Raw genomic sequence first — 26,210 nt, 5'->3', positions numbered from 1 at the left:
TTGATATCAACAGTTGATATGCTCTAATCGTAATAGCACCGCAATCCACCAACACTTTATACATGAAGGAATCTGTATGTGTTGAATCAAAATATTCACTGTCTGTGTCACCGACCTGCATTCAATTCCGAAACTTCTCAAAATAATTGAACCTTAGCCCAGAATATTATTGATAGGTTATTAGTATAGTTGTGGTAGGTGTTTCATAACTTCTAAGTTTCATTATTTATTAACAGTAAGGTTATTATCTTACAATCGGAATAAATCTGTGTTTCATCAATCTGCAATCATGCTTTTTTATATTGCGGCTTAAAATTTGCAAGGAGAAATAATACTGTTTTAAATTAATCCATATTACTAATATTATAAATGCGAAAGTAACTCTGTCTGTCTGTCTCGCTTTCACGCCAAAACTACTGGACCGATTTAAATGAAATTTGGTACACAAATAGTCTTGAGCCTGAGAAAGGACTAAAAAGTGCTGTAAAGGGGTGAAAAGGGGGATGAAAGGTTGTAAGTTGTTGAAAGTATTGTAATTTTTAGAACTAGAAGCATAAAACTTATATTTTAGGCATATATAACATATCATTACACTCACTAAAAAGGGAATTTTGGAAATTCTACCCCAAAAGAGGTGAAATAGGGGTCGAAGGTTTGTATAGAAGTCTGTCATTTTTAAGTTGGAAACATAATACTTTATTTTTAGGATGCTGATTAAAAATGAGTACATAAATATTTAAGCGTTTCTGCATATTCTACTCGTAAGGGGGTGAAATAAGGGATGAAAGTATGTATGAAAGTCCGTAATTTTTTAATTTAGAAACATGAAACTTTATTTTTTTGATACTGATTAAAAATGACTAGATATGTATTTAAGCGTTTCTAGAAAAACTACCACTAAGGGGGTGAAATAATGGTCGAAAGTTTTTATGGGAGTCAATCATTTTTTAAGTTAAAAACATGAATCTCAATGTTTAGAATACTGGTTAAAAATGAGTAAATACGAATTTAAGCGTGTTTTGATATTATACCACAAAGGGGGTAAAATAAAGGTTTGAAAGTTTTTATGGGAGTCCGTTATTTTTTAAGTTAAAAACATGAAACTTTATTTTTGGGATACTAATTAAAAATTACTAAATATATATTTAAGCGTTTCTAGATAATCTATCATTGAGGGGGTTGAAATAAGGCTTGAAAGATTTTATCGGAGTCAGACATTTTTTAAGTTTGAAGCATGAAATTTTATTTTTGTGTTACTGATTAAAAATGAGTAAATACGTATTTTAGGGTTTCTCGATATTCTACCTCTAAGGGGTTTAATAGGGGGTTGAATTTTCTTATATAGATTAGTCTGGAAGTCCGTAATTTTTTAAGATAGAAGCATGAAATTTTATTTTTGTGTTACTGATTAAAAATGAGTAAATACGTATTTAAACGTTTCTTGATATTTTACGCCTAAGGGGAGAAATAGAGGTTGACATTTCGTATTCAGGTTAGTCTGAAAGTCCGTCATTTTGAAGCTAGAAGCATGATATTTTATTATTGGGCTACCGATTAAAAATTAGTTAATTCGCATTTAAGCGTTTCTGGATATTTTACGCTTTCCCTCCTTGGGGAGGGAAATTGGTTCAACTTTCCGTATACTGGTTAGTCTAGAAGTCCGTCATTTTTAAGGTAGAAGCGTGAAATTTTATTTTTGGACTACCGATTAAAAATGACTAGATTCGCATTTAAGCGTTTGTGGATATTTTACGCCTAAGAAGGGAATTGGGTTAACATTCTGTATATAGGTTAGTCTGGAATTCCGTCATTTTTGAAATTAGAAGAAAGAAATTTTATTTTTAGGATACCGATTATATAATCCTATTCCGCATATTCCGCATATACCGATTCTGCATATTCAATCTATAAGGGGTTTAATAAGGGTTGTCATTTTTTATATAGGATAGTCTGGAAGTTCGTCATTTTTTTAAGTTAGAAGCAGGAAACTTCATTTTTGGGCTACTGATTAAAAATGCGTAAATAGGTATTTAAGCGTTTCTAGATAATCTACCACTAAGGGCTGAAATATATACATCTTACATTAACGTAATATTTGAAGTTAATTTGTAAATATATTCTTATTCTACGCGAGCGAAGCCGCGGGTAACAGCTAGTATTAAATATATTTTAGTGTAATAAACTAAATACCATTAAATAATAATAGACCAGTCATTAAAGGCCAAGAAATGTAAATGAACCGATAAGGCTTTTAAGGATTTTTGGACGGTGTTGTTGGAACGGCTTAGAAAAGCTTAATTTGAAATTGTCGACCTCGGTTTCCTTAAAAAAAAACCTTCGAGTGAAGTTAGTACATAATATCAAAAAAAAAAAGTATGTATATATATATATATATATATACATTAATTTCATAAATATAATTGAATTAATCTTTCCTGATAAATATAAATAATACAGAACATATAATTCGTTTTCCTTATACAATAACACGCACTAGAAATAATAAATTATACCACTATTGATTTACCTATTGTGTTGTCCTTTACGTTACTACAGTTGATCGTTGGGACTTATAATCGTTGCTTTATAAATAATTACTTTGACAAATAACATTGCAAATCCCGAGGTCTTCGGTTAACACCTAGGTAGTTAAATAAATGTTTCTGCCTCTTTTTATCAAGGAATATTCAATATCAGAGCTTCGAAGTAGTGTTTAACCATTAAGCGTTTTGGAAAGCGTGAAGTGGTTGATAAAGAGCTTGACTCTTGAATTTTTTGATCTCCACTTTCATAATTCGATGAGTCATTTAATGCAATACTACCTGAAAGAGTTAGCTCTGAACAAACGCAGGTCCAACGGCTATGGACGCTTTCTAAAGTACCGGAACACTGTGAACCGCCAGACACCGATCCGCAACTTAAAAAGTTAAAAAAAAAAAATCTTATACGCGCTCGATCTGGACCGTTCACCGAGGACCTCGGGGCCCATGCGGTAGCGACTAGACCAATGCTTAAAATATTTAATTCTTTGGAACTATAGTGTTTTCAGCGTAGATCGTATTATATAATTACTGATGTACACAACAGGTATAAATTATATTCACTGCCTTAGACTATATCAGATGTTCTTCCGCCTAACAGCAATACTTAGTATTTATTGTGTTCTCGTTTGAAGGGAGAGTGAGCCAGTGTAACAACAGACACAAGGGACATAATTATTTAACATCTTAGCTACCAAGGCTTGTGGCGCATTGACAATGCATTATGACTAAGATACTTATTAGTTTAATATGAAAAAAAAAACAGGTGTTATTTGACTTACAGAAATGATATCGAAGTGACTTATGAACAATTGAAATTAAATTATTGACATAGCGAAAAAAATGTTTTAGTTATATTAAAACCTTTTTTTTATAATAATAAGGCAAACTCATTATGCACAGTAAATTATTTTTCTTTTGTTATTACGTTTTTTTTTTGTTTAAAGATTAATTTAAATAAAAAACTATGTGTCATACATTTTTAGTATAAAATAATAGCCTTCTTCGTGCACACGACTGGATCATAAAAATATGCTCTACTTAAACTAGTTTCTAATATCCGCCGTAATACTGCGCGTATGTTTGATTTTGCCCGAAATATTTTTTAGCATTTACATTCTAATAATCTCAAAAGCATAGGCACCTATCTTATATATGTATGTATGTATATATAGTAAATACTGCCTTTTAAAAATTCAGTTTGGCACTTGATACCTAAAAAGATGGCCAATTGCACTCATGAACGTTTCCTCACGACGTTTTGTGTCACCTTCAAGAACTTAATGTTATGATTCTGTCTACTGGGCATAAAATCTTTATATACTTTAATTAATCATTAGGTGACGTTTATTTTTATTATACAAAATATCCAAAAAAACAGTTTGTAGTCAAGTGTATGTCGGAGCTGGTCTGTTATAGGCATAGAGTTGTATTACAGATCAGCAGGTCTTCAATTCTTGTGATACAGCTGTAACAAAACAGAACTTATGGCAAGTCACGTATGAACAATGTGTTTTTTTTCTTCTTCTTTCGTTCTCCACGATTGAATCATCTCGTCATATCATTGCTCTATTTATGCAACGTTGGCTATTCCGGTCCATTATCGGATGTTTCTAAGCCTCGACTTTCTTCTTCTGCCAACGTCCTTCCCTCAATGTTGCCCCTCATGGAGGTCTGAAAGAAACTGTATCGAATATCTCTGAGGACATAACCCAGATAACTAATCTATCTGTAAGTAATGGTCAAATTTAAGTCGTTAATGATAATGACATTCATTTAGTTAAAAAATCAGTGTGTCTCTACGAAAGACGAAATGTAAGATTAGCGTCTGAGCATTTTATGAGATAAATGTACGAGCACATACAAAATGGGCGTGTGTTGTGTTGTGTGTAGGGATTGGTAAGTTTAATGATGAATAATCTTTAAAATAACATAAATATGAAATAAAATATCAAGTTTTAGAAAAAATCTTTATTGAAGCTTACACTTTTAACAACCAGATTGATCTTGAGCTGAAAATAGAAATAGAATAAATTATTATTTGTACATTAAAATTTAATTTTGATGTCTCGACTCCACTGTGGTTGTGGAACCATTTCTCCTGAAATATATCGGGAATTAATCGTTAAGTAGTCGTATGCTAGTGTTTCTATTTAATGTAAATTGGTAATAGGTACTTATCGATAAATTCATTTTATTTTGACGTGATGACTTGCAATGACTTTTGCTTTTAAGTTTCAAATTATGCTTGGTAGCAGTCCGTCTGGGTAGGTAGACCCCACTCATCAGATATTCTGGTGGGAAGGGTGAGAAAGCCAGAAAAGAACGGAAACTGTTTAGGCTCAGGATCATTGGCTTTACGTGTTTTCCCGAGCACGGGAATATTAACACCGTCAACTTCTAGACTCCGGACTGCTGCTGAAGTTTTATAGTCAGGAATACCCGATGACATTTTTAATGGCTCAACCCGAGATTCATAAAGTTAAAAGTAGGCATTACACGATCGAGATAGTCGAACTGTAACGGCAGTTGAATTATAGAATACTTACTGCATTCTTCGTAGGTAACGCATTTATTTGCGTCATTCCTCCAATAAAAGTCGATACAACGACATTTTGGGTCACAAATTACTGTTATCCCTATTCTACCTATCTGCCGGCAGCGTTTTCCACTTGGCACGGCATTAGCACATGATTCTGAACAGACGGGGCATGTGTCGTAAATTTCATTCTCGCCGCACGGAATTGGAGCTGAAAATTTTAATAAAGAAAAGTTTAAGTGACTTAAAATGTTGGAATTCTTATATATATAAGATTTTTTATCCTATCTTGTTTTAATTTGAAGGGCATTTGAGCTAGTATAACGAGGCACAATGTCTATGGACGTACGTAACTTAATATACAATTTGTCATTTGTTTAATTAAAAAAAAAATATACCTACTAAAATTGTTTTAGCGACAAAAGACAGTCTATTTATACAGTACGTCAAATATGCGTATATGACACATTATGTTTGTTTTTCTTGGTATACAGTAAAGAATTTTGTTCAAGTGCATGTTTTTATTTATACATAACTGGTTGTCGCTCGCGGCTTCGGTCGTTTTATGGGTTTAGTCGTCAGGTTTTAGATATATGATCGATATATTCTACCTCGGATTTCAAGCTTAAAATTTCATCAAATTCGGTTCTGCGGTTTGGCCGTGAAACTAATGTTACTTTCGTATTTATAATATTAGTATAGGTATACTTACGACAATCTCTAGTAGATATACAAGTTCCATTTGCAGCTCTTCGATAATTAAGACCGCATTTACAGGGCGCACAGGGATCGCGATAATCTGTGCACTGATCTTCAGCACCAGGGCAGTAGTCGGATACACAGTCTGGGTTTTGCTTCAGGACTTCATTAGTACCACACTCGTTATCAGCTAAAAACATTTGTATTTCTTGTCAACATATAATGATTGGAGCTGAGTCTTAACCAGCGATTTTTATCTTAAACTCATTCAATCGTAATCAATTTTTTTTTTTTTTCATTTTGGCTCATGCACATGCAATTAATGTTTTTGAGTTTTTATTTTTATCAAATATATTATAATAATACAGTATTCGCTTCAAATAACTAAATTATGAAGTCAAATTAAGATCATACAATTGTTTTCAGCGCGTGTGTGAAACAGACTTTAGTCAGAAAAATCATACGTGTGTATGTAATCACGGAAGGTGGCGCTGCGATCGGAAGTTAAATTCCAATTTTATTCCTCCCGGACGAAGTCAGGACAGCTGTCTAGTTGTACTTACCTGAATTTACCTTTATGAATTTCAAATATTTATCAACCAATTATTTAGTTCAATAAAATTAATTAATTAAAAAAAAAAACTCAACACGCAATTATTTTTCCTACAGGTAAGTTTAATAATTAATTTTAATTACCTGTTGCAAAATGTACAAGGAAAACAAACACCAAATTAATGATAAAACACGACATATTGCCTCAACACGTCGACTTATAATGATATGTCTTTTCTCTTTTAGTGAATTCTTATCGATTTATGTACAAGTGGTACTATTGTCTCCGCACCTTACGTGTTATGTGCTTCTGTATTTACAATCTATATACTAGTGACACGGCCCAGCTTCGCACGAATACAATCCGCATTAACAAAAAAAATTACAATTGCCTAACAAAAATATTAATTTAATAAAAAAGGATGACTCTTAATGAAATTAAATATATTGTGCATTTAATATAAGTATTAATATAGGCCTTTACAGCATGTAATTTAAATGAGTATTTTCGAAGATATTACAGAATTAAAATGCAGGCACATAGCGGTTTATATGGTCTTATGACAAAAATGCTGTGAACGTTGTATATAAAGACATTCTGTAGTTTAATTTTGTGTCAGCATTGCACCTGTGCGAAGCAAGGCGAGAGACTCTACTCTTCCATATCCTTCTGGCGTACTAATCAAATACAATGGGATTTAGACATAGTCAATTTAACTACTTTTGACTAGGTATGTGATATATTCCTAACACACATACTTTCCTCGCTTCTCGTTCTTTCTATTAGTGCTAATCAAAATGAGTTGTTTTGAAAAAGAAAGCCGAGATACTTACAGCCAGAAGCAGAATGCGATATTGTTTTATTAGATAAGTCACAAGAGATACAACAAATGAAAACATCCAACACATTTTAATGTGAAACATTTATGAAAAGTGTCGCAGTGTTTATCGATTTTTTATTTGTATATGAAACAGTCATTGTAAAACTAATAAACAAAACATCTTTTGTTTTGTTTTATTAGTGACGAAAGCCTACATCGTTAAAGAAGTGCAAGCCGTCTGGGTAGGTGACACCTACCTACTCATCATGTATTCTACCGCCAAACAACAATACTTAGTATTGTGTGTGTTTTGGTTTGAAGGGTGAGTGAGCCAGTGTAACTACAGGCACAAGGGACAAGACGTTTCAGTTCCCAAGGTTGGTAGCGCATTGGCGTCAACGTCTATCGGTTGTGGTCACCACCTACCAGGCGGAGAATAGCACAACCACCTACATTAGTCATAAACATATTTATTAAAGACAATAAAAGCGTAATTAGGTATATAAAAATTTAATTCAGATTTTATATATAAAAAAAAAAACATATATATTTTTTATGCCTTTTATTATGATTTTATCGATTAACGTACGCTATTATATAGTTACGAAAGAAAGCATAGAAAATAATTAACATTACCTACATATTACAAAACAAAGTCCCACTGCCAAAGCCGTCGAACGGATTTTCATATGGTTTTCACCGAAAGTCACGCGAAAAGCTTAGTTGCATAATTCATTAATAATTCCGTTCGGTAGTTTATGATTTAGCCGCGGCGGGTTAACATGGTTTTATATATATATCGACAATCTTTGGTAGACAATATAATATATACTTTATAATTAGGTATTATTCAGATGTGACGTAATCAAATCCTTGCGCCGTTGACGTTTCATCCAATATGACTTGGTCTTGGACGTTGGAGCTAATGATGTTGGCTGTGGAATACAGAAAAATATATCATGAATTTCATGTTAGGCTTGTCAAGTAATAATGCCTGCCTGTCTGTCTATAAATATTCTAGTGTTGGGCTCAAGCCCAATCCTTTTCGTGTAGAAGGTTTATAGGCACGCTGCTCCAATGCGGGTTGGCGAGTAGCAGATTTTGTCGAACGATTCAATTTTCTGACGATACTTCCGTGTAGGTTTATAAAGAGTATATTTTGATAAAGCTCAAACTGAGATGGCCCAGTGGTTAGAACAGGTGAAGCTAACACGTTAATTGCGGTAACAAACCCAAGCAAGCACCACTGAATCTTTATGTGCTTAATTTGAGTTTTAAATTCATCTCGTGCTCGACGGTGAAGGAAAACATCGTGATGAAACCTGCATCGGTTAAGATGTACGCGTTCTAACCATTGGGCCTCCTCGGCTCTTTCAAAGACAAGTGCACTTTTTATTCCTTCCCCTACTGTTTGAAGGTCATGGGATAGGAACCGACACGACCGGTAGGAGTTTAAGCGCATGACCAATGGATTTACTTGGTTTCCGAGGTCTTAACATATAAGTACTTACGGCACTCCGTATAAGGGACACAAACTCCATCTTTCCTCCAGTAATGTCTAATACATTTGCAAGAAGGGCTGCAATTTATGACAATGAGCAGGAAAAAAGGGCATTCCCCAGAAGGTGATGCGTCGTCGCAATTGTCAGAAGGACAATAGAAAGGGCAGGGATTGAACTCTTCATTGACGCGGGAACACTCAAATGGAGCTGAAAAGAGCGAGCGGTCAAAAATTTAGTAAAAATATTTAATAATTCATTGGAACTCTCCATTTGACCAAATTGATCGGGTTGACAAATTATGAGTAAATTAAAAATAACTACATATTATCTTAGCTTTAGTATGTATACAAATATGTACATATATTGAAAGACAGTTGTCGAAGTTTCTTTTTCTAAATATTATGTATCAAAAGAAACAATGAAACACACACACAGAAACAGATACAATGAAATAAAATTAATAGCAATTTTATTTCTTGTTATTTCATATTTAACTCAAAATTTTTGCTTTGTCTAAATAGCTTTGAAAATGATAATAATTACGTTAATATACAAAGAATTTTTTTTTATAAAAGCACGACCAATGAAATAGATTTTATAACCTCGTTTAATCATGTTTTTAGGTTGTGTTTGTTACTTACGACATTCTGTAGTGGGTATGCACGTGCCGTTTTCAGCTCTACGATAGTTGAAGCCACACTTGCAAGCTGGTGGTGGACAAACTTCAGGTTTAGGACATGGTGTTCTATCCTGGAACTCGTGCTTGGGGCAATGGTCGTAGGCGCAATCTGAAGGACATTCATCCATTATCTCGTTGATGCCGCATGAAAGTGTCCCTGTAACACGATAAGCCTTATTTAAAATCAAGAGTTTTAATGTCATTTATTAGAACACGTGAATCTTAGCCGACGATTGGACGTTTCAATTTGAACTTTTATTTTGAAAATTTGGAAAATTCAGTTATTCTTTACATTTGTTTGGCAAAGCGATATAATTATTTTTCACCGTTAATTAAGTAACAATATTGCATTTATTGAAACGAGATCTAAACATAAATAAAACATGAACTAGTTTTCAATAAAAAAGGTATTGTGCGTAATTTCATTAGTATGGTGGAGAAGTTGGTAGGATCCGTGGACATAATTAAAGGCCCTAAAGCGCTGTTCGACCAGTATTATATATCCAGTGCAAGTAGCTAGTCTCATCTTCATCGTCATAATTATCGTCATCTTCATCGTCATTGTCTTCATCATCGTTATTAACATCGTCTTCGTCATCATCACCGTCACCTAGATCGTAATCAAAATCGTCGTCATCAGCATCATCGTCATCGCAATCATCATCGTCATCATGACCATCACCGAAATCATCATCATCAATATCATTGCTATCGCAATCATCATCGTCATCATGATCATCACCGAAATCGTCGTCATCAATATCATTGCTATCGCAATCATCATCGTCATCATGATCATCACCGAAATCGTCGTCATCAGTATCATTGCTATCGCAATCATCATCGTCATCATGATCATCACCGAAATCGTCGTCATCAATATCATTGCTATCGCAATCATCATCGTCATCATGATCATCACCGAAATCGTCGTCATCAGTATCATTGCTATCGCAATCATCATCGTCATCATGATCATCACCGAAATCGTCGTCATCAGTATCATTGCTATCGCAATCATCATCGTCATCATGATCATCACCGAAATCGTCGTCATCAATATCATTGCTATCGCAATCATCATCGTCATCATGACCATCACCGAAATCATCATCATCAATATCATTGCTATCGCAATCATCATCGTCATCATGATCATCACCGAAATCGTCGTCATCAATATCATTGCTATCGCAATCATCATCGTCATCATGATCATCACCGAAATCGTCGTCATCAGTATCATTGCTATCGCAATCATCATCGTCATCATGATCATCACCCAAATCGTCATCATAATCATTTGGGTTATCGTCTACGTCATCATCATCATCATGGTTAACATCGAAAGCGTTATCATAATCATCATCTTTATCGTCATCATTATCGTCATTGTCATCATCATCGTGATTAACATCGTCATCGTCATCATCATCGTCACCTAGATCATTATCAAAATCGTCGTCATCAGTATCATAGCCATAGCAATAATCATCATCATCATGATCATCACCGAAATCGTCATCATAATCACTTTATCCTCATCGTTATCATCATCAATGACCGGTTAATCGGTAGAATCAATATTCCACACAGATGTAAGCGTTTTATTCTTCTATGAGCCTACTTGACTTTAACCTAGTGGTACAGCTTTGTACAGGCCTTTATGTAAGTGTGAATACAGACACAAGGGAAGTAACTCAGTTCTTAATGTCGCGCAATGGATTTATAAAGAATGGATAATATTTCTCACAGCGCCATTGTCTATGAGAGGTGGTGACCATGTATTAGCAGATAATCAATATTCCAGTCCGCCTAATTATTACAAATATTGATTTATTTAAGTTTAAACTTAGATACATTTTATTTTAAATTTAATATAAAAATAGGTAATATAAAATATATTTTATTTCGCTAGACTATATTTCCTAATAAAAGACACTTATTTTGATCGGAAATAATTCACCGGTCGATCAAATGCTATTTGTAAAAACCCATCATACAACATGTATTAAGGAAATACCACATACGATACACCGTTTAAAAAAAAATACAGGATAGAATACACGACTGACCACGCGATAAATAATGGTCAAAAATTTTACGTGTGTACAGGATTAATTATGCGAGGGCCTCTTATGATGCTTTGTTGCAACATTTTTTTATTCAGTTGTCAAAAAAGATTTGTGATAAATTGTTATTCGTTAATATTCCATTGTTTTCACTTTAATATGGCTAAACAACTTATGATTTCACGCATTTGTATAATGCAAGTCTATTGATTTACTTGACGCACGCTAGCGTTAAATTTTTGTCCAATATCTTCAACAAATATCAGTCAGTCAATTTACAAAATACTTAATAAATATGTCACCTAAATCATCCTTATGGAATGCTCTGTCCATTGGTGTAATCCGTCTTAAAATCCCATCGTTAATTTTTGAGTTTATCGCGTTTAGACAGACAAACCGACGCGGCGGCAGGATTTTGTTTTACAATATGTCCGATATTATATTAACATTCGCATATATTCGTAAACAAATAAAGACATATTATGTCATAGATAACGATACAAGACAAGTTGTTAATGTAATGATTGTATTCAAAATAGATTGTCATACCCTAATTTATATTAGTGCTTGGATTTGGTTATCGCAATTATATTCTATAAGCTAATAAAATAATTCTTAAAATAAAAAAAAATATGATTGTCCGTAATGAATTAATAACTTGGGTTTCCCAATAATATTTAAGAAATTTACTCATAGCGTAATATGGTAGATAGTATGATATTGTATAAGATTTTTTTAATTAAGCTACAGATATGTGCCAGCTAGCGGTCATAATTTCTGAAGAACTAATTACACGTAGTTTCCGACTTCGCAAAGTTAGTATATCCTTCCTGGGACACGGTAATCGTTTCTGTAATAAGATTCCACAGATATTTTTAACATGGCTTATTAAAACATTTTTTATTAAAAGTCCATGTCAAAAACATTGATGAATAAAACATCATTCAATACAAGATTATATTACAGATAGAAAAGCGTGGACCTAGTATTCTTTGATTTCTGGGCAGGATATATAAGTTTAATTGTACTTTACTGACATACTCTGTAATTAAAATGGGCGAAAAGAGCAAATACTCAGTTCCTTGCCGGATCTTCTCGGTAGAAACTACTTTCCGAACCGGTGATAGCTTTACATTTAATTCTACCCTGTAACATGACGTAACAAAAATGGTTTTATGAGCCTACTTGAGTAAAGAATATTTTGATTTTGATACTGTCATTGCCAGAAGCACAAAGATTGGATCGAAGATACGACGTCCCTTGTACTTGGAATAACACTGAGTCAATGTAACACACCCTAAAGAGACAGTAATACAAATGGAATAAAGTAGATTAATTGCTGAATGAGTTGTTTACATCTGCATTGCACAAACTCCTACTTCCGGTAGAAGTAATTTCGGTATAGGACTCTGTGAAAACTATATTATTTTGATACAGACTGTCAAAGTCTACCAACAGTTAATAGTCGATTGTTTTCATTAGACAAATTTATCAATAGTTAATATATAGTTGGACAACCCAGGAGTTTTCATGAAATTTTAGGAGCCCAGATCAGATTTGCTTATTAAATAATTATATCTATTATCTACAGACTCGGACATATATTGCATATTATGAAAATATGAAGAAAAAAAAACTTATTTCTTTAAATATATTATTTATATCAATGATAATAAATACTTCTAAAACTTTGAATGAAACATGAAAATGAAAAATTTACGAGATAGATCCTACGCAACAAAACAGTAATATTTCTTAACAAAATATTATAAATACATTTTTAAAGTACATAATAGATATATCATTTCCAATAATAATAAGTGCTTACAATAAAATATTAGGTACTTACCTGAGGACAAATTAACTAAAACTGATAACAGGACGGCAGTGGTTTGCAAGCACGTCATTTCGCGAGTTTGTTACAATTCTAAGTGATTGGTGGATGCTGGACTACAAATTATCACATTTTAACACGAGTTAGGATTTTTATACTTAAATTTATATGATATACTTTAAATTCGTACAACTAACGCCATCTGTGTTTGATGCTCAAAACTTGATTGTATTTTTTTTAATAAAACATTTATTATTATAATAGTTATACGGTTTTACGGTAGATGGCACGGCACTTTTAATAAAATAAATTCATAACAATAAAAGTTATATATATTGCGTCAGCGAATGCAATTGAACTATGATAAATAAATAAATATGTTCATATATACATAGATAGATACTCTTTCGTTCATTAATTCCACACGCATGAAATAAATACATAACTACTTATCATAAAAATACATTCGTACAATGAGACTTGCTTAAAATAGAGATTTCAACCAGACCACAGACTAAAAAACAATATTTCAATGTTAGATGTGATAAAAAGAAGATCCTATATCTGGTTAATATATTTTTAAAATGAATTATTGTCATATTGTAACGCAAAACCTAAACAGGTGGGTTTAAATGTTAAGTGTAAATGTCATGTTGAAATTTGGGAGCTATAAAAGAATTTTTAAAAATTTATATGTTAAGGCGGTTAAACGTTTGAAGAAACTTTATAACAAAAATTCGTCATTTTTGATGTTAGAAATATGTAAATTAGTATCTAAGCATAGATCTATTTGAATATTACTTCGTGATTATCGATATGAATGAGTGCCTCTTGTTCTTACAAGAGGCCTTAGTGTGCGTGACACGACTGTGAGAGAAGACATAAAAAAATATTGAATAGATTATATTTAATTAGTCTATATAATTTAAAAAAAAAATCACATCATTGTCATGAATGAATAGACCTATAATTAGTTAAAGACAGATTAAATAATGAAACTTAACATGAAAACTAATAGATTTCATTTTACGAAGATTTTTATGAAGTTTTTCTTGAAGCAAACTATTGAAATATAACTTAAACAGCGTCCAAGGCTCATTTCCTATTTCATTTTTGATCCAGTGAGGAAAATGAGATATAAGGCGTAATCAGTTTTGCCTACAAATAGCTTCGCAAACTATCGTTCAGAAATTTTCTGTTGATTTTTCCTTTGGACAAGATGGATATCAGTTTTGAAGTATTTCTTGTCTTGTCGTGTGTAATTATTCATACCTACATGTTATAATTATATGATTTGTGCTTATAATTCATCTCGTGCTCGGCGGTGAAGGAAAACATCGTGAGGAAACCTGCATGTGTCTAATTTCAACGAAATTCTGCCACATGTGTATTCCGCCAACCCGCATTGGAGCAGCGTGGTGGAATATGCTCCAAAACCTTCCCCTCAAAGGGAGAGGAGGCCTTTATCCCAGCAGTGGGACATTTACGGGCTGCTAATGCTAAAAAAAAATGTTATATAGATATAATTTATAGTATTATGTCGATATTAAAAAACTTAAGACATATGTATTTTGTTTTGACATTTGCAGATTTTTATTTTTTACTAAAGAAATTCTTTTACTATTTTGTTATTTTATGTATTTATTACAAATCGACGACGAGTAAATATAACATTGTCTAGAACCTTGTAGAACCACACGTGACTTTGATCGAAATTATATTCGTCGAAATAAAAGTAGACCAAGGCAATGCGTAAACAATTTTCTCATATTTAAGGCTAAAGCGTATATCGTTTTAAAGTAAAGTCTTGTATGTGAAAAAGATGCCTCCTTAAAAAATAAATATAAAATAGACAATTAAAAAATTAAAGTATCTATCGCCCTAAAAAACACAGAAAACTAACTCAGAATGGATATGAATCACGTATATTTTCTATTAATACTAGCAACCAACAGTTACTATGTGACCGTTGAGAATGACTCCTAAAATATATTACTTTAAATTAACTATTGCGTGGTATCATACGAAACCTTGAATAGAGACAAATTAAATTCCAATAATTCTAAATTTGACTCAAAAGACCCCATATAAATAAGCTGGATACAAATTTTCATTATTCTCTTAATAACATAATATTTTAGGGACCAACAATACTCTCTAATTGTTACGCAACCTTTTTTTTTATCTCTGGTAGTACACATTACTTTATGTGGGACTCGCCGGTGCCCAAGTCGCCTAGTGCCCTCTAGTACACCAAAATACCCATCAAAAACCACCAATAAGTACCGTCTCCATTACTTCGGTCGCTCACTTTCGCATGCTACCGTGATTCCTTGAATTTCGCACCACAGTTTATTCAAATAGTTTTAGAATAAAAGAGTTTGTATATGTATATATAACGGTATTTAGGTTATTAAACAATGTTTTTCTTGGACAATTCTTTATTGCTGAAAGACTTGTCCTTGAAAATGTAAGCTGTTTCTATTTTATTTGGTCTTAGCTCGTTTCAAGGCATTTGCTACAATGAGATCAGTAAGAAAAATACCAAGGTGATCTGCCGAGATGTCTCTTTTTCTCTAGCTCTAGCTTCCTTACCAGTTTGCCAAGCTTGGCTGGACAATGTGAGTACCGATCTAGCCAACCAACCACCGAAATATCCAAGGTTCCATTTTTTGGTAAAAAAAGTCGTAGAGAGTCATAGGAAATTTTAATTATAGTCAAAGGTTGTTGGAGTTGGACTTGCGTTACGATTCTATCCAACATATTAATTAAATATAATTGATAAAACATAACACTTCCGATGTTTTTAATCTTACGCGACGGTATACACTATTTTATTACTAAATATTTAAACCAAGTCGTAGAGTCTTACGTGATATTCGCGAAATAATGTAGGTCATGTGTCCACAACAAAAACCTTGTATAAAGAATTGTATTGAGTGAATTATATAATAAAAAACCAAGTAAATTTGTCAGTTTGTCATTTTAGGTTGGCGTTTTGTAATGACAATTAATTATTTTTTTCTTCTTTAAGTTCTTTTGCTTAATTTGTTTTATACATAATTATATTATACTTACTAGTTGTAGCCCGCGGCATTACAAAATAAAGTATATAGGTACTAAAATTATCTAGAGATCAGATATATACAATAAAAGCTGATGGTATAAATATATCGATGATATATTTATACCATCAGAGATGGTATAAGAGTTGAGATGGCCCAGTGGTTAGAACGCGTGCATCTTAACCGATGATTTCGGGTTCAAACACAGGCAAGCACCACTGAATTTTCATGTGCTTAATTTGTGTTTATAATTCATCTCGTGCTCGGCGGTGAAGGAAAACATCGTGAGGAAACCTGCATGTGTCTAATTTCAACGAAATTCTGCCACATGTGTATTCCATCAACCCGCATTAGAGCAGCGTGGTGGAATATGCTCCAAACCTTCTCCTCAAGGCCTTTATCCCAGCAGTGGGATATTTACAGGCTGCCAATGCTAATAAATATATCTGGGTAGGTACTACCCACTCATCAGATATTCTGCCGCCAAGCCTAATACAAAACTTGGTATTTTTGTGTTCCGGGTTGAAGGGTAAGTGAGCCAGTGTATCTACAGGTACAAGGGACATAACATTTTAGTTCACAAGGTTGGGAACTATATTGGATGTATGGGCAGTGGTGACCAGTTAACATCAGGTGTACCATTTGCCGTTCCACCTACCTATTACATAAATACATATATGTTTCTCTTCATGAAAACAATATATATGTACCAATTTTCCGAAGAATTTAAGTATTTCATATTCATATAAGCCCGTAATTTAGTCTCGACCGATCTATTTTGTCCGTGTCTTTTCCATCGCACGTGACGTTGGTAAAATAATCCATGCCTAAGTAATTAGGCAACAGGTAGCCCAACTGAAACACATAAAAAACCATTTGTCGATTTTCATCGTGATCATTATAATAAATATTGAAAATTTGCGTATGCCATTCATGGTTACGCGTGTTTCCAAATTTAGGTTAAACATAAATAATTATGAATTTCCATGTTTTCCAAATTTGAAAATTTGTGTTTAACATAAAATTATAAATTTGCCTGTTTCCAATTTATTTAAATTATGGATGTAATGTAATGTAAATGTAATGTAATCTAATCATGTAATCCATTTTTTTCATTTGCGGGCTTGGAAACAACAGAAGAGAGAATTGACTAACTACTGACAGGCTGACTACTGTAGGGCTATTCTGTAACAAGAAACTCAAATCTCACCGCAGAAAACGAGCGTAAAATGTCAGAATGCTATATGTGACCTCGAAATGGTGTATCACTGCGAGTCGGTTGTTAACATTTCACGAGTAAGATACGAATGTGTCTCAATTCTTACAGAATCTGGCAGCCGCCGTAAATTAACTTCGTATCTGACTTACGATGACTCGTCATTTTCTCACAAGTGTCTTTTAAATTTTATAATTGTTTTACGCTAGTGTTTTACGGTTAATTTCGATTTTCTTTTTACATAATGATTATATTGAACTGTTTTGTCTTATTTACATACATATCGATTGCATAAAGTTGTCAAATTAATTGTACCCTAACAATTCAAATATTAAAACATTCTGCGTAATTACGTATGACTGACGTAAGACATATACAAATAAAGACATTTAAAAACTTATAATTGTATTATACGGCAACTACGTGTAATCCAGTAATAAATGTAATATATAAGTCCTCGTCTTAGGCACAACAATGGCTGCAAGCAGTGTTCTAGGGGCTAAAGTGCGTCGCCCGGGAAAAGACGGGCCTCTGTCTTTGGGGTGAGGAAGGCCGTAGCCTCGTTCTGTGGTTCATGGTTCAGAAGGAAACGGTGGAGCTGTGTTGGATTATAGTATCACATTTCCTTCGTATTTGGGTAGTTTTTAAGGGTAGGTCGATATTCGATCAGCGGTATTCTTAGATACTAATCAAAACATTGTTTTGTTAAATATATTTTTGTAAAACTTCGCGTTTATTTGCTATCGGTATCACAATTTACATGACAATTAAAACAATATTGGAAGTCTGTGTACACATTAGTTGAAATAATTTGATTCTAATTATCATAAGTATAGCGACAGTCATCAAACAATATAAAAGCAAATTTCTGTTATTAGCTAAACTTGTTCAAACAATTGGTACAATGTTGTGTGGTTGTTGGTAATTTCGGAAAATATGCAAAACATGTGACCATACAGAAATTGTTACTGAAATATAGTTTAAATTTAGTGTAAAGTATACAAAGCTTTTCAGATGAGGAATTTCGTAAGAACGAAGTTAACCTCACCGCAGAACACGATGGTTAAACGCCAGAAGGTGATATGTGACATTAATTATCATTATTGCTTTTAATATACATAAATACTGTAATTTAGTTGTCAACATTTTATGAATGATACCTGTGGGTAAGTGGTAGCCACTGTCCATCGACATTAGCGCCGTAATACATCTTAACCTTTCAAACCGAGATACAACAGTACTACGTATTGCGGCTTGGCATTAGAATATATGATAAGTGGGTGGTACCTACCCATACGAAGTTGCACAAAGCACCAAATAGCTGTCATCTAAAGCTATTACTGAAATGTTGATAAATAAAATCCATTCGTATTTACTTTGATTTGAATTTTTTTTTATGATTCAACCTTAAACCCAAAGGCTACTGTTTATACCTAACACATATTGACCAACCACTAGTGCTTAAATGTGTTTTTATTCATAACTCCAAATTCAGTTCTGTGGGGCGGTGAACGCTATTTTAGACGGACAAAATTAGCCAAAGGTACTCAAAATGAAATGAAACCAAAATATACAATACTACTGTAAATTCTGCAGAGAGGAACTGGCAGGAACCGTGACATGGTTGTACTTTTTTTATGAATAAAAAAATTAATGTAATAATCATATACAATTATGAACATTAACGAACACTAACTCCAAGATCTTTTAACATTTATAAAATCTTATACAGTGATCCTGATTATTACGACTAATGCATAATAAGCCTTAAGTACTGAAGGCTATATATATACTAATTTTGTACTATTTATATGAGTAAAAGTTAAAAGAGACTAAAGCCTTTATTTTCACGTGATCGAAAAGCCGATATATTTATACTGTATATTGTTAGACTAATATAGCCCCACAAAAATATTTAGAGAGGTAAAAAAGGTCATCTTCGATGATTATATGCACTTGAATAGCAACTTCATCCGCCTAGAGTTCGATTTGTACTTAGGCAGATTTTTATTATCAATAGGGTTCCATATACTTGTGTGCCCTAGAGTCGCGGAAGGTGCTAAGACGGCAAATTCATCTATATAATTATATATTCATCTATATAAAATACCCTTAATCGTTTTTTTCGAAAGAGAGAGGCCTTAACCCAGCAGTGGGACGTTTACAGGCTGTTATTATAATCTTTTCATTCATTCATTTCATTAGTCAAAAGTATGTACTTTTGTCCTTGTGTCAATAAGTATGACTGACCAAGAGAATAGACTGTGACATACTTATATATAAATACGGGTACGAAACGATTTCGTTTCGCTCTCTTTGTACCTAAAACATCATTCATAGTATTTGACGCAATGTTGATTTCAATTTACGTTTGTGCAAACATTGAAAATTCAGGTAATGAAATGCTTCGTTAAACAAAAGAGATGTATGAACAGCTTTTCGGTTTTATTTGTTTCAGTCGTATTTATAATAAAAGGCACCTCTTTGAAGCCTTTAGAACTGTATGAATTCTACAACGAAAATGAAGATTTTATACGTGTTTTGTGTTGTGTTATATTTCAAGTGCGGAGGTTTGTACTTTAATGAAATAATAATTTATAACAATTATAGTCGGTAGGGTGATTAGAAAAACTTAGACGAAGAAACGGATTATATAACAGAAAATTAATATTTTAGTTTTTATAATTAATTCCTAAATATATAAATAGCATTTTAATAAAGACTAATTAGATTGTAATTTAAAAAAATAATTCAGTTCGTTTTATATTTTAGCTTGTTTGTATCCTGCTATTAATGGTAATTATCAAAATCAAAGGAGTGCACAATACAATGATCAAAGAAATAATGATATAAATTCCAACTTACCATATAACTTTCACAACAATCCATCCGAAATAAACAACCGAAATGTACCACAAAAAGTAATGGAGCAACAATTATTACCAGTGAGAACTATAAATGAACCTGTAACACATGGAAAAGGTTTGGGAGAGCAACAGAACTCTAATTCACTAACAAAAACACAAATACTTGAAATTAATAATAGAACCCCAAACATAGAAAATGACGTGCTCAAGAAACAAGACGTTCGTTCTAGATACTTGGGATTGCCACCGATTAGAGAATTAAATAAAGAACCATTTCAACCTGAAACAAATATAAAGCAAATTGTTCCACTTGAGTTCTCAAGACCTTCAACTGGAAGAGTAAATAGACCGCTAATTAAATCAAATGATGAAATAACATTAGAACTACAAGGAGTTTCTCCTGAATACATACAATCGTCAGTAGGTAAACAAATATCTAGAACACAAAATAATCAAAATCCTTCGCTGATAAATAGCTCATATAAAAATATTCTTGTTGACTCAAAATATCCCAAACCACCTTCACAACCGCTCCATCAGTCAAATCCATATCCAACAGCAAGTTTTCAAAATCCGTCAGCAGAATCACTTTATAAATTAAAACAAGCTTTGCCTTATAAAATAAACACTCAACAGTTTTCAAACACACCCCAAGGTAATTAAGAGTATTTTATTGACTCCTGTATATTTTTTTTATTAGCTAATATATTATACAACTTATATTAATGTGTGTCTTTTATAATATTTTAGAAAACAACTTTTTAAAAAACATTATTAACAATTCAAGACGTATACAGGATATTTATAAATCTGAGCAACCATTGAAACGTTATACTGTTATACATCCCGATGGGAGAATAGAACTTATTGATCAAATCGATGGAATACTTGAAAAGTATCCAAACTATGTGATGGTCAAATCTGAAGATGTAATGAAACATGTTGAAGGCAGACCAATTCCGTTTTCCAAACCACAAACGCCAGTTACACAAAATCCAACTATCAAACCAATTACGATTAATAATCTCCAATCGAACGTAGGACAAAATAGAGGCAATAGTACTATTTCCGATACTAAAACGTCTATAACGTTACCGGTTGTAACTAATCCAATATTTATTAAAGAGAAAAAATTACCAAAAGTGCCTGAAAGTCATTTTAACGAGACTGTTATCAACAAAATCGGTGACAAAACAACGAGTGATCCATCAAAAAAACAGAAAACAAAAACAAGTCCATCGACTCTTCATAAAACGATATTGAACACAACCCTAAAAGAATCAATTGAAGGAAGTCCCACGTCGGTTAATGTTACCGAAACTGTTGATAAAACTGTTGTAAATATCCAACACAATCAACTACGAAATGATACTGAGTTAAAGAAAATATCGGGAATTGAAAATCAAAATCTAATTGGACATAATGTTTTATTAAACAGCTCAACTACAACCGACGAACCGGTTAACAATGGTAAAAACTTCACAGAAATATTAATAAATACAACTTCGACGCCAATTTTAAATGAATCTCATACCTTAACAAGTGTAAAAGAGCCTAAAATAAATAGAAGCAATGCTTCTCATTTGGAAATAAATAAGGAGAGCCACGATGTAGTTAGTTGTAAGTAAATTTATATTTAAATTAGACTTCCTATATGATATTGTTGATTTGGTGCTTAGACAGATCTAAGCTGAATAAGGCGTATGAGCTAGCTAACTAGCTATATATGAGCAAGCTCCATTGAGTTTTGATGTGTTTTTATTTGTCTTGAAAACTTTGACAGTAAGCTTGTATTGTGTCGGATGAAATTATATTTTAATCGATGCATGTTTATCCTACCTGAAGTGAATCAGTATAGTTAAATATTTGTAAACACTTCTTTATATGAGAGAAAGTCTTTGCTTAGCACTGAATGAAACAATCTGTTATGTAACCTTTACGCTTTATAACTTTAAATTAATTTAATTTCTTTTTTAGCACTTTCCAGCACTCCAACGCCAAATACCGAGAATACTACAGAAAATTCAACGTTTTGGTTTAAAGCCGATGATGATTTCTGGAAAAAACTTATAAGTGGAAATAATACACAGAATTTAATATATTTTCTATTTGTTCCTCCCAAAACAAACCCAGAGAAAGAGACGAAAACTACCATATATCCCAATGGCACCACAGTCGAGGAAGTTATAGAAAGAATAAGCGGTGATGGTAAGTTTTTTTATTATTTTGGTGCATACATACGATACGTGCCTAATAATTATGTTGAAAATTATTAATAATGATTTAATAAATCATGTTAAAATAACAGTTACAAACTTTGTTACAGATGGAGAACCTAAAATAACAAAATCAACAAAAATTACACATAAAAATAATACTGATGTTAATTCATATAAATAAAATCACTTAAAGAACTTAAGGATCAATGTTATCATATAAGGAGATTTGTTGTATTATTTAGAGCACAAATATAACAGTATATATATATTATATAAAAATTAAAAGCGCAAGAATATGCAAGACGACGAATAACTGATATTTGTTAAAGCGATGTACATGTATTCGTATTGTGTTCATGTATCGCTCTGGGTTGACGACCGGCTGTAATAGTTACTGAGCGGCGAGCGTTTCGGTATATACGATAAGTATTGATCATTTTTTATACTGATAGGATTCAAGATCTAGAGAGACCAAGATTTATAAAATCTTGGTCTACGTCACATGATTTTTGGTAACAACGCTGTGATTATTAAATAATTTGCTCATGTCTATCTACCTCCGGGATTGGTGTAATAGCCTTTAAACTTCAAAATAATTATTGGCAGGTGAACGAACAAAAAAGCATAGCTTATTTAAAATCATTAGTTTCTTTTTGTATGTTTATTTCAATGATAATAAATTCTTGGTCAGTGTTAACAAGGGATGTAGCGCAGTTACCAAGGTTAGTGGTGCATTGGTGATATGAGAAACTATTAATGTTTCTTATAGTAGTTAGGTTACCCCGTCTGCCAGTCCACCTTCACATATGACATTAAAAAAATATATAAATATTCTACACTTTTTAAACCATAAACAGTTTTTACTCCAAACATTTGTCCAAGTCTGCCTGTTCTTTTTTATTTTGAAATGATCCCAGTTATTGACCATGAACGTCAACGAACGACAGCCAAGCATATACCTATTATGCCTTCTTTTAACAAATACGAGGCGCTGTCTATTTGCGCCATCAACTACGTCATTAACAAATACAGATTGAGTTCTTATGTTTCGCAAAGTACAATAATCGCTAAATTAATAACGTCAGCCAGATAAGTAAATCAAATAACAATTTTGCCTGTTAGCTCCCTTACCATAATAACTAATAGCGGATGTCATGACTATAAGCTATATATTATACGAAGCAAATGGCTTCGGGAACGAGAGCTCTTGTAAATTAATGCTTTTGATTTACAACATGTAATATTATGTTTATATTTATTTATAGTGTATTTTTGAATTTTTTAGTTTGTGAAAATGAAATTGCCTCTTTAATATTTTAATTTCAAATATGAATTCAACTTTAACTCGAATTTGAAATAAATTGTTTCAATGCAAAAAAGGAATTGCACTTCTGTAAAAAGAGATTCTGTATTAGAAGCATTAATACTGAAGAACAATCATTCGAGTGAATATTCATTTCCATGCCCAAAGTCATTATCCAGCTTTTTTGGATCAGTTCGATAATTAACTCATTTGTCATTTTTTTCTTTTTTGCATAAATATGTCACTTCGAATAAAAGAGCGAAACGTACTGCTACAAGAGCAAAATGAACGAAATAGATCTGCCTGATTCCACAATAAGAACTCACTTAAAGCGCGAAACCCTATCGTGAAATGTCAAAAAGTGATATGAAACATCTTTAAAGAATTTCAGAACGCAGCAAAACAGCGTATCATAAGATGGATATCAACTTTCGAGTTAGTCCTTAATTTTATTGCAAGTGCTTTTTTAACCGACTTCGAAAAAAAAAAGGAGATTATCAATTCTATTGTATTTTTTATCTTTCTTTTCAATTCCTTTTTATTTTACTTCAAAAATTTACACAAGCACAGTTTTGGAACAATTTGCTTGTTAATGGACTCAAATGCGGGGTCTAACCGACTCAGCCTGCATAGCTAGGTTGGGCTAGATAGGTATTATTTTAAGAGAATCATGTCGACGACATGCCCACCCGTATCATATCGGCGGTCATGTCCCCGACTTTTGTATGACACTTGGATTATAGCAATCATGAAGTTACTTATTTCCTGCTGCCGACACCTACTCGATACTAGATTAGATTGAAGCCTCCGACAACAGCGGCCGAGTCGTGTCGCCGATTCGGCGGGTTTGGTGTTAACGCTCCTTAACGAAGATTTATTTAATTTATTATATTTTAGTATAGTTCATGCTATTATACAAACTACACTAAAATACATTAAATATAAATTACATAAAATACTATTGTAAAAGTTATTTATGTAATTTTAGAAGTAATCTGTGACGTAGACGAGATTAATAATGCGTTTTAATTTTAATTATTGTAAATAAATGAACTTTATATACGAAAATATATATCTTTTGAGTATGTAGTTTATTTTTTATTTCTATATATCTCTCCGTTGACACCGTAATGTATAAACACCTGTTTAAATAATTGCGTCTATGTCGTCATGGCACATATATATAGATAAACATATTTCTTACTATATATGTATAAAATTATACGTAATATATATTATTTAGTGATAGTTTATATTGCACTATGAAAACCAATGTTTTAGAGGTATGGTGTCTGTGATGAAGTCATCCTGATTTTGGTCTCTGCGGCGAATCTCAAGCGAGACCAGCCAACAGCGTAAGGCACTGCGATGTTTTAGAGGTATTGTGTCTGTGATGAAGTCATCCTGATTTTAGTCTCTGCGGCGAATCTCAAGCGAGACCAGCTAACTGCGCAAGACTTTTTATAGGGCACAAATGTGTGCACAAACACACACACACAGGTAGACTCTCTTTTTCCATCACTCTCATAATCTGACGGGAAGGCAGATCCGATACGACCAGAAAGAGTTCAGGCGGAGGGCAAACGGTTCTATGTGTTATTCGTACAAACCTCCAAACTGCAAACTCTAGGCTGTTGCTAACATTTCGACAGAAAAACCCAGTAACCTTTTATCGGTCTTAACTTCTTTGGACCCAGTACATTAAGATCTGTGTCCTTATATCTAGCCACTAGTCTATATTCCGGATCCCGGATACATGCATTTGTATAAAAGACTGTGTTACTGCTTAAACAACAATTTCGCCCAGGCAACATTTGGGTAGAAAAAGTTAGCTTTTAGGCGGTAGAAAGGTATATCACTGAATAAATATAAAAGAAAAATAATAAAAGCAATATGTAAAAACACATGAACTTATAAATATATATAAATCATAAAAACATGTAACATAAATGATTAATAAAAAATAGTAACTAGTACGTATTTCGTATATTATTCTAGAAGATTTTATTTTTATTTATTTATCAGAACTATACAGTATACACATATCATTACCGGACATGGTTGTCCTATATCGATGAATGGTTGTTCGATAATACGGCACCTTTAATAACAGTATTTCAAATAAGTTACTATTATGGCTCACATATATTTTTCTTTTACGTTATACGATGGGCAAATGGTCCATATATGGTTAATTGTCACCATCGTCCATATTATTATATACGAGTTAAATATATGTCTCATCCAGTGTTCGATGGTAAAGGATAACATCGTGAGGAAACCTGCACGTGTCGAATCAAAA

The 26,210-nt window shown here is 32.8% G+C and overlaps 3 protein-coding genes across 3 annotated transcripts; 1 reads left to right on the top strand and 2 right to left on the bottom strand.

Moving 5' to 3' along the window:
• Positions 1–4,529: 4,529 nt before the first annotated feature.
• Positions 4,530–6,568, bottom strand: LOC125064296. The gene is made up of 4 exons (XM_047671259.1): positions 6,475–6,568; positions 5,792–5,968; positions 5,090–5,290; positions 4,530–4,552 (listed from the first exon to the last, which is right to left on the bottom strand). Exons 1-4 carry the CDS (start codon positions 6,527–6,529, stop codon positions 4,530–4,532), a joined length of 456 nt encoding a protein of 151 aa, XP_047527215.1. The 5' UTR covers positions 6,530–6,568.
• Positions 6,569–7,924: 1,356 nt separating this feature from the next.
• On the bottom strand, positions 7,925–13,347 carry LOC125064383 (inducible metalloproteinase inhibitor protein-like). Its single transcript, XM_047671373.1, has 4 exons — positions 13,254–13,347; positions 9,295–9,489; positions 8,663–8,860; positions 7,925–8,086 (listed from the first exon to the last, which is right to left on the bottom strand). Exons 1-4 carry the CDS (start codon positions 13,309–13,311, stop codon positions 7,998–8,000), a joined length of 540 nt encoding a protein of 179 aa, XP_047527329.1. The 5' UTR covers positions 13,312–13,347; the 3' UTR covers positions 7,925–7,997.
• Positions 13,348–20,593: 7,246 nt separating this feature from the next.
• On the top strand, positions 20,594–22,848 carry LOC125064263 (serine/threonine-protein kinase dst1-like). Its single transcript, XM_047671215.1, has 4 exons — positions 20,594–21,041; positions 21,137–22,006; positions 22,364–22,594; positions 22,713–22,848. The coding sequence occupies exons 2-4, from the start codon at positions 21,298–21,300 to the stop codon at positions 22,784–22,786; spliced, it is 1,014 nt and encodes a 337-aa protein (XP_047527171.1). The 5' UTR covers positions 20,594–21,041; positions 21,137–21,297; the 3' UTR covers positions 22,787–22,848.
• The last annotated feature ends 3,362 nt before the right edge of the window (positions 22,849–26,210 follow it).

Source organism: Vanessa atalanta, chromosome 5 (assembly GCF_905147765.1).
Source record: "Vanessa atalanta chromosome 5, ilVanAtal1.2, whole genome shotgun sequence".
Classification (NCBI taxonomy): Eukaryota; Metazoa; Arthropoda; class Insecta; order Lepidoptera; family Nymphalidae; genus Vanessa; species Vanessa atalanta.
The sequence above is the reverse complement of the archived record's forward strand: the minus strand, read 5'-3'. Positions and strand labels throughout refer to the sequence as shown.

Coding starts and splice junctions, on each gene's coding strand:
- LOC125064263 (XM_047671215.1), top strand. CDS start 21,298: ATGGTCAAATCTGAAGATGTAATGAAACATGTTGAAGGCAGACCAATT. Junction 22,007..22,363: donor GAGCCACGATGTAGTTAGTT/GTAAGTAAATTT, acceptor TTTCTTTTTTAG/CACTTTCCAGCACTCCAACG. Junction 22,595..22,712: donor AGAAAGAATAAGCGGTGATG/GTAAGTTTTTTT, acceptor ACTTTGTTACAG/ATGGAGAACCTAAAATAACA.
- LOC125064296 (XM_047671259.1), bottom strand. CDS start 6,529: ATGTCGTGTTTTATCATTAATTTGGTGTTTGTTTTCCTTGTACATTTT. Junction 5,969..6,474: donor CCTTGTACATTTTGCAACAG/GTAATTAAAATT, acceptor AAATGTTTTTAG/CTGATAACGAGTGTGGTACT. Junction 5,291..5,791: donor TATATCTACTAGAGATTGTC/GTAAGTATACCT, acceptor TAAAATTTTCAG/CTCCAATTCCGTGCGGCGAG.
- LOC125064383 (XM_047671373.1), bottom strand. CDS start 13,311: ATGACGTGCTTGCAAACCACTGCCGTCCTGTTATCAGTTTTAGTTAAT. Junction 9,490..13,253: donor TTTAGTTAATTTGTCCTCAG/GTAAGTACCTAA, acceptor ATCGTGTTACAG/GGACACTTTCATGCGGCATC. Junction 8,087..8,662: donor TGTCCCTTATACGGAGTGCC/GTAAGTACTTAT, acceptor TGTATTCCACAG/CCAACATCATTAGCTCCAAC.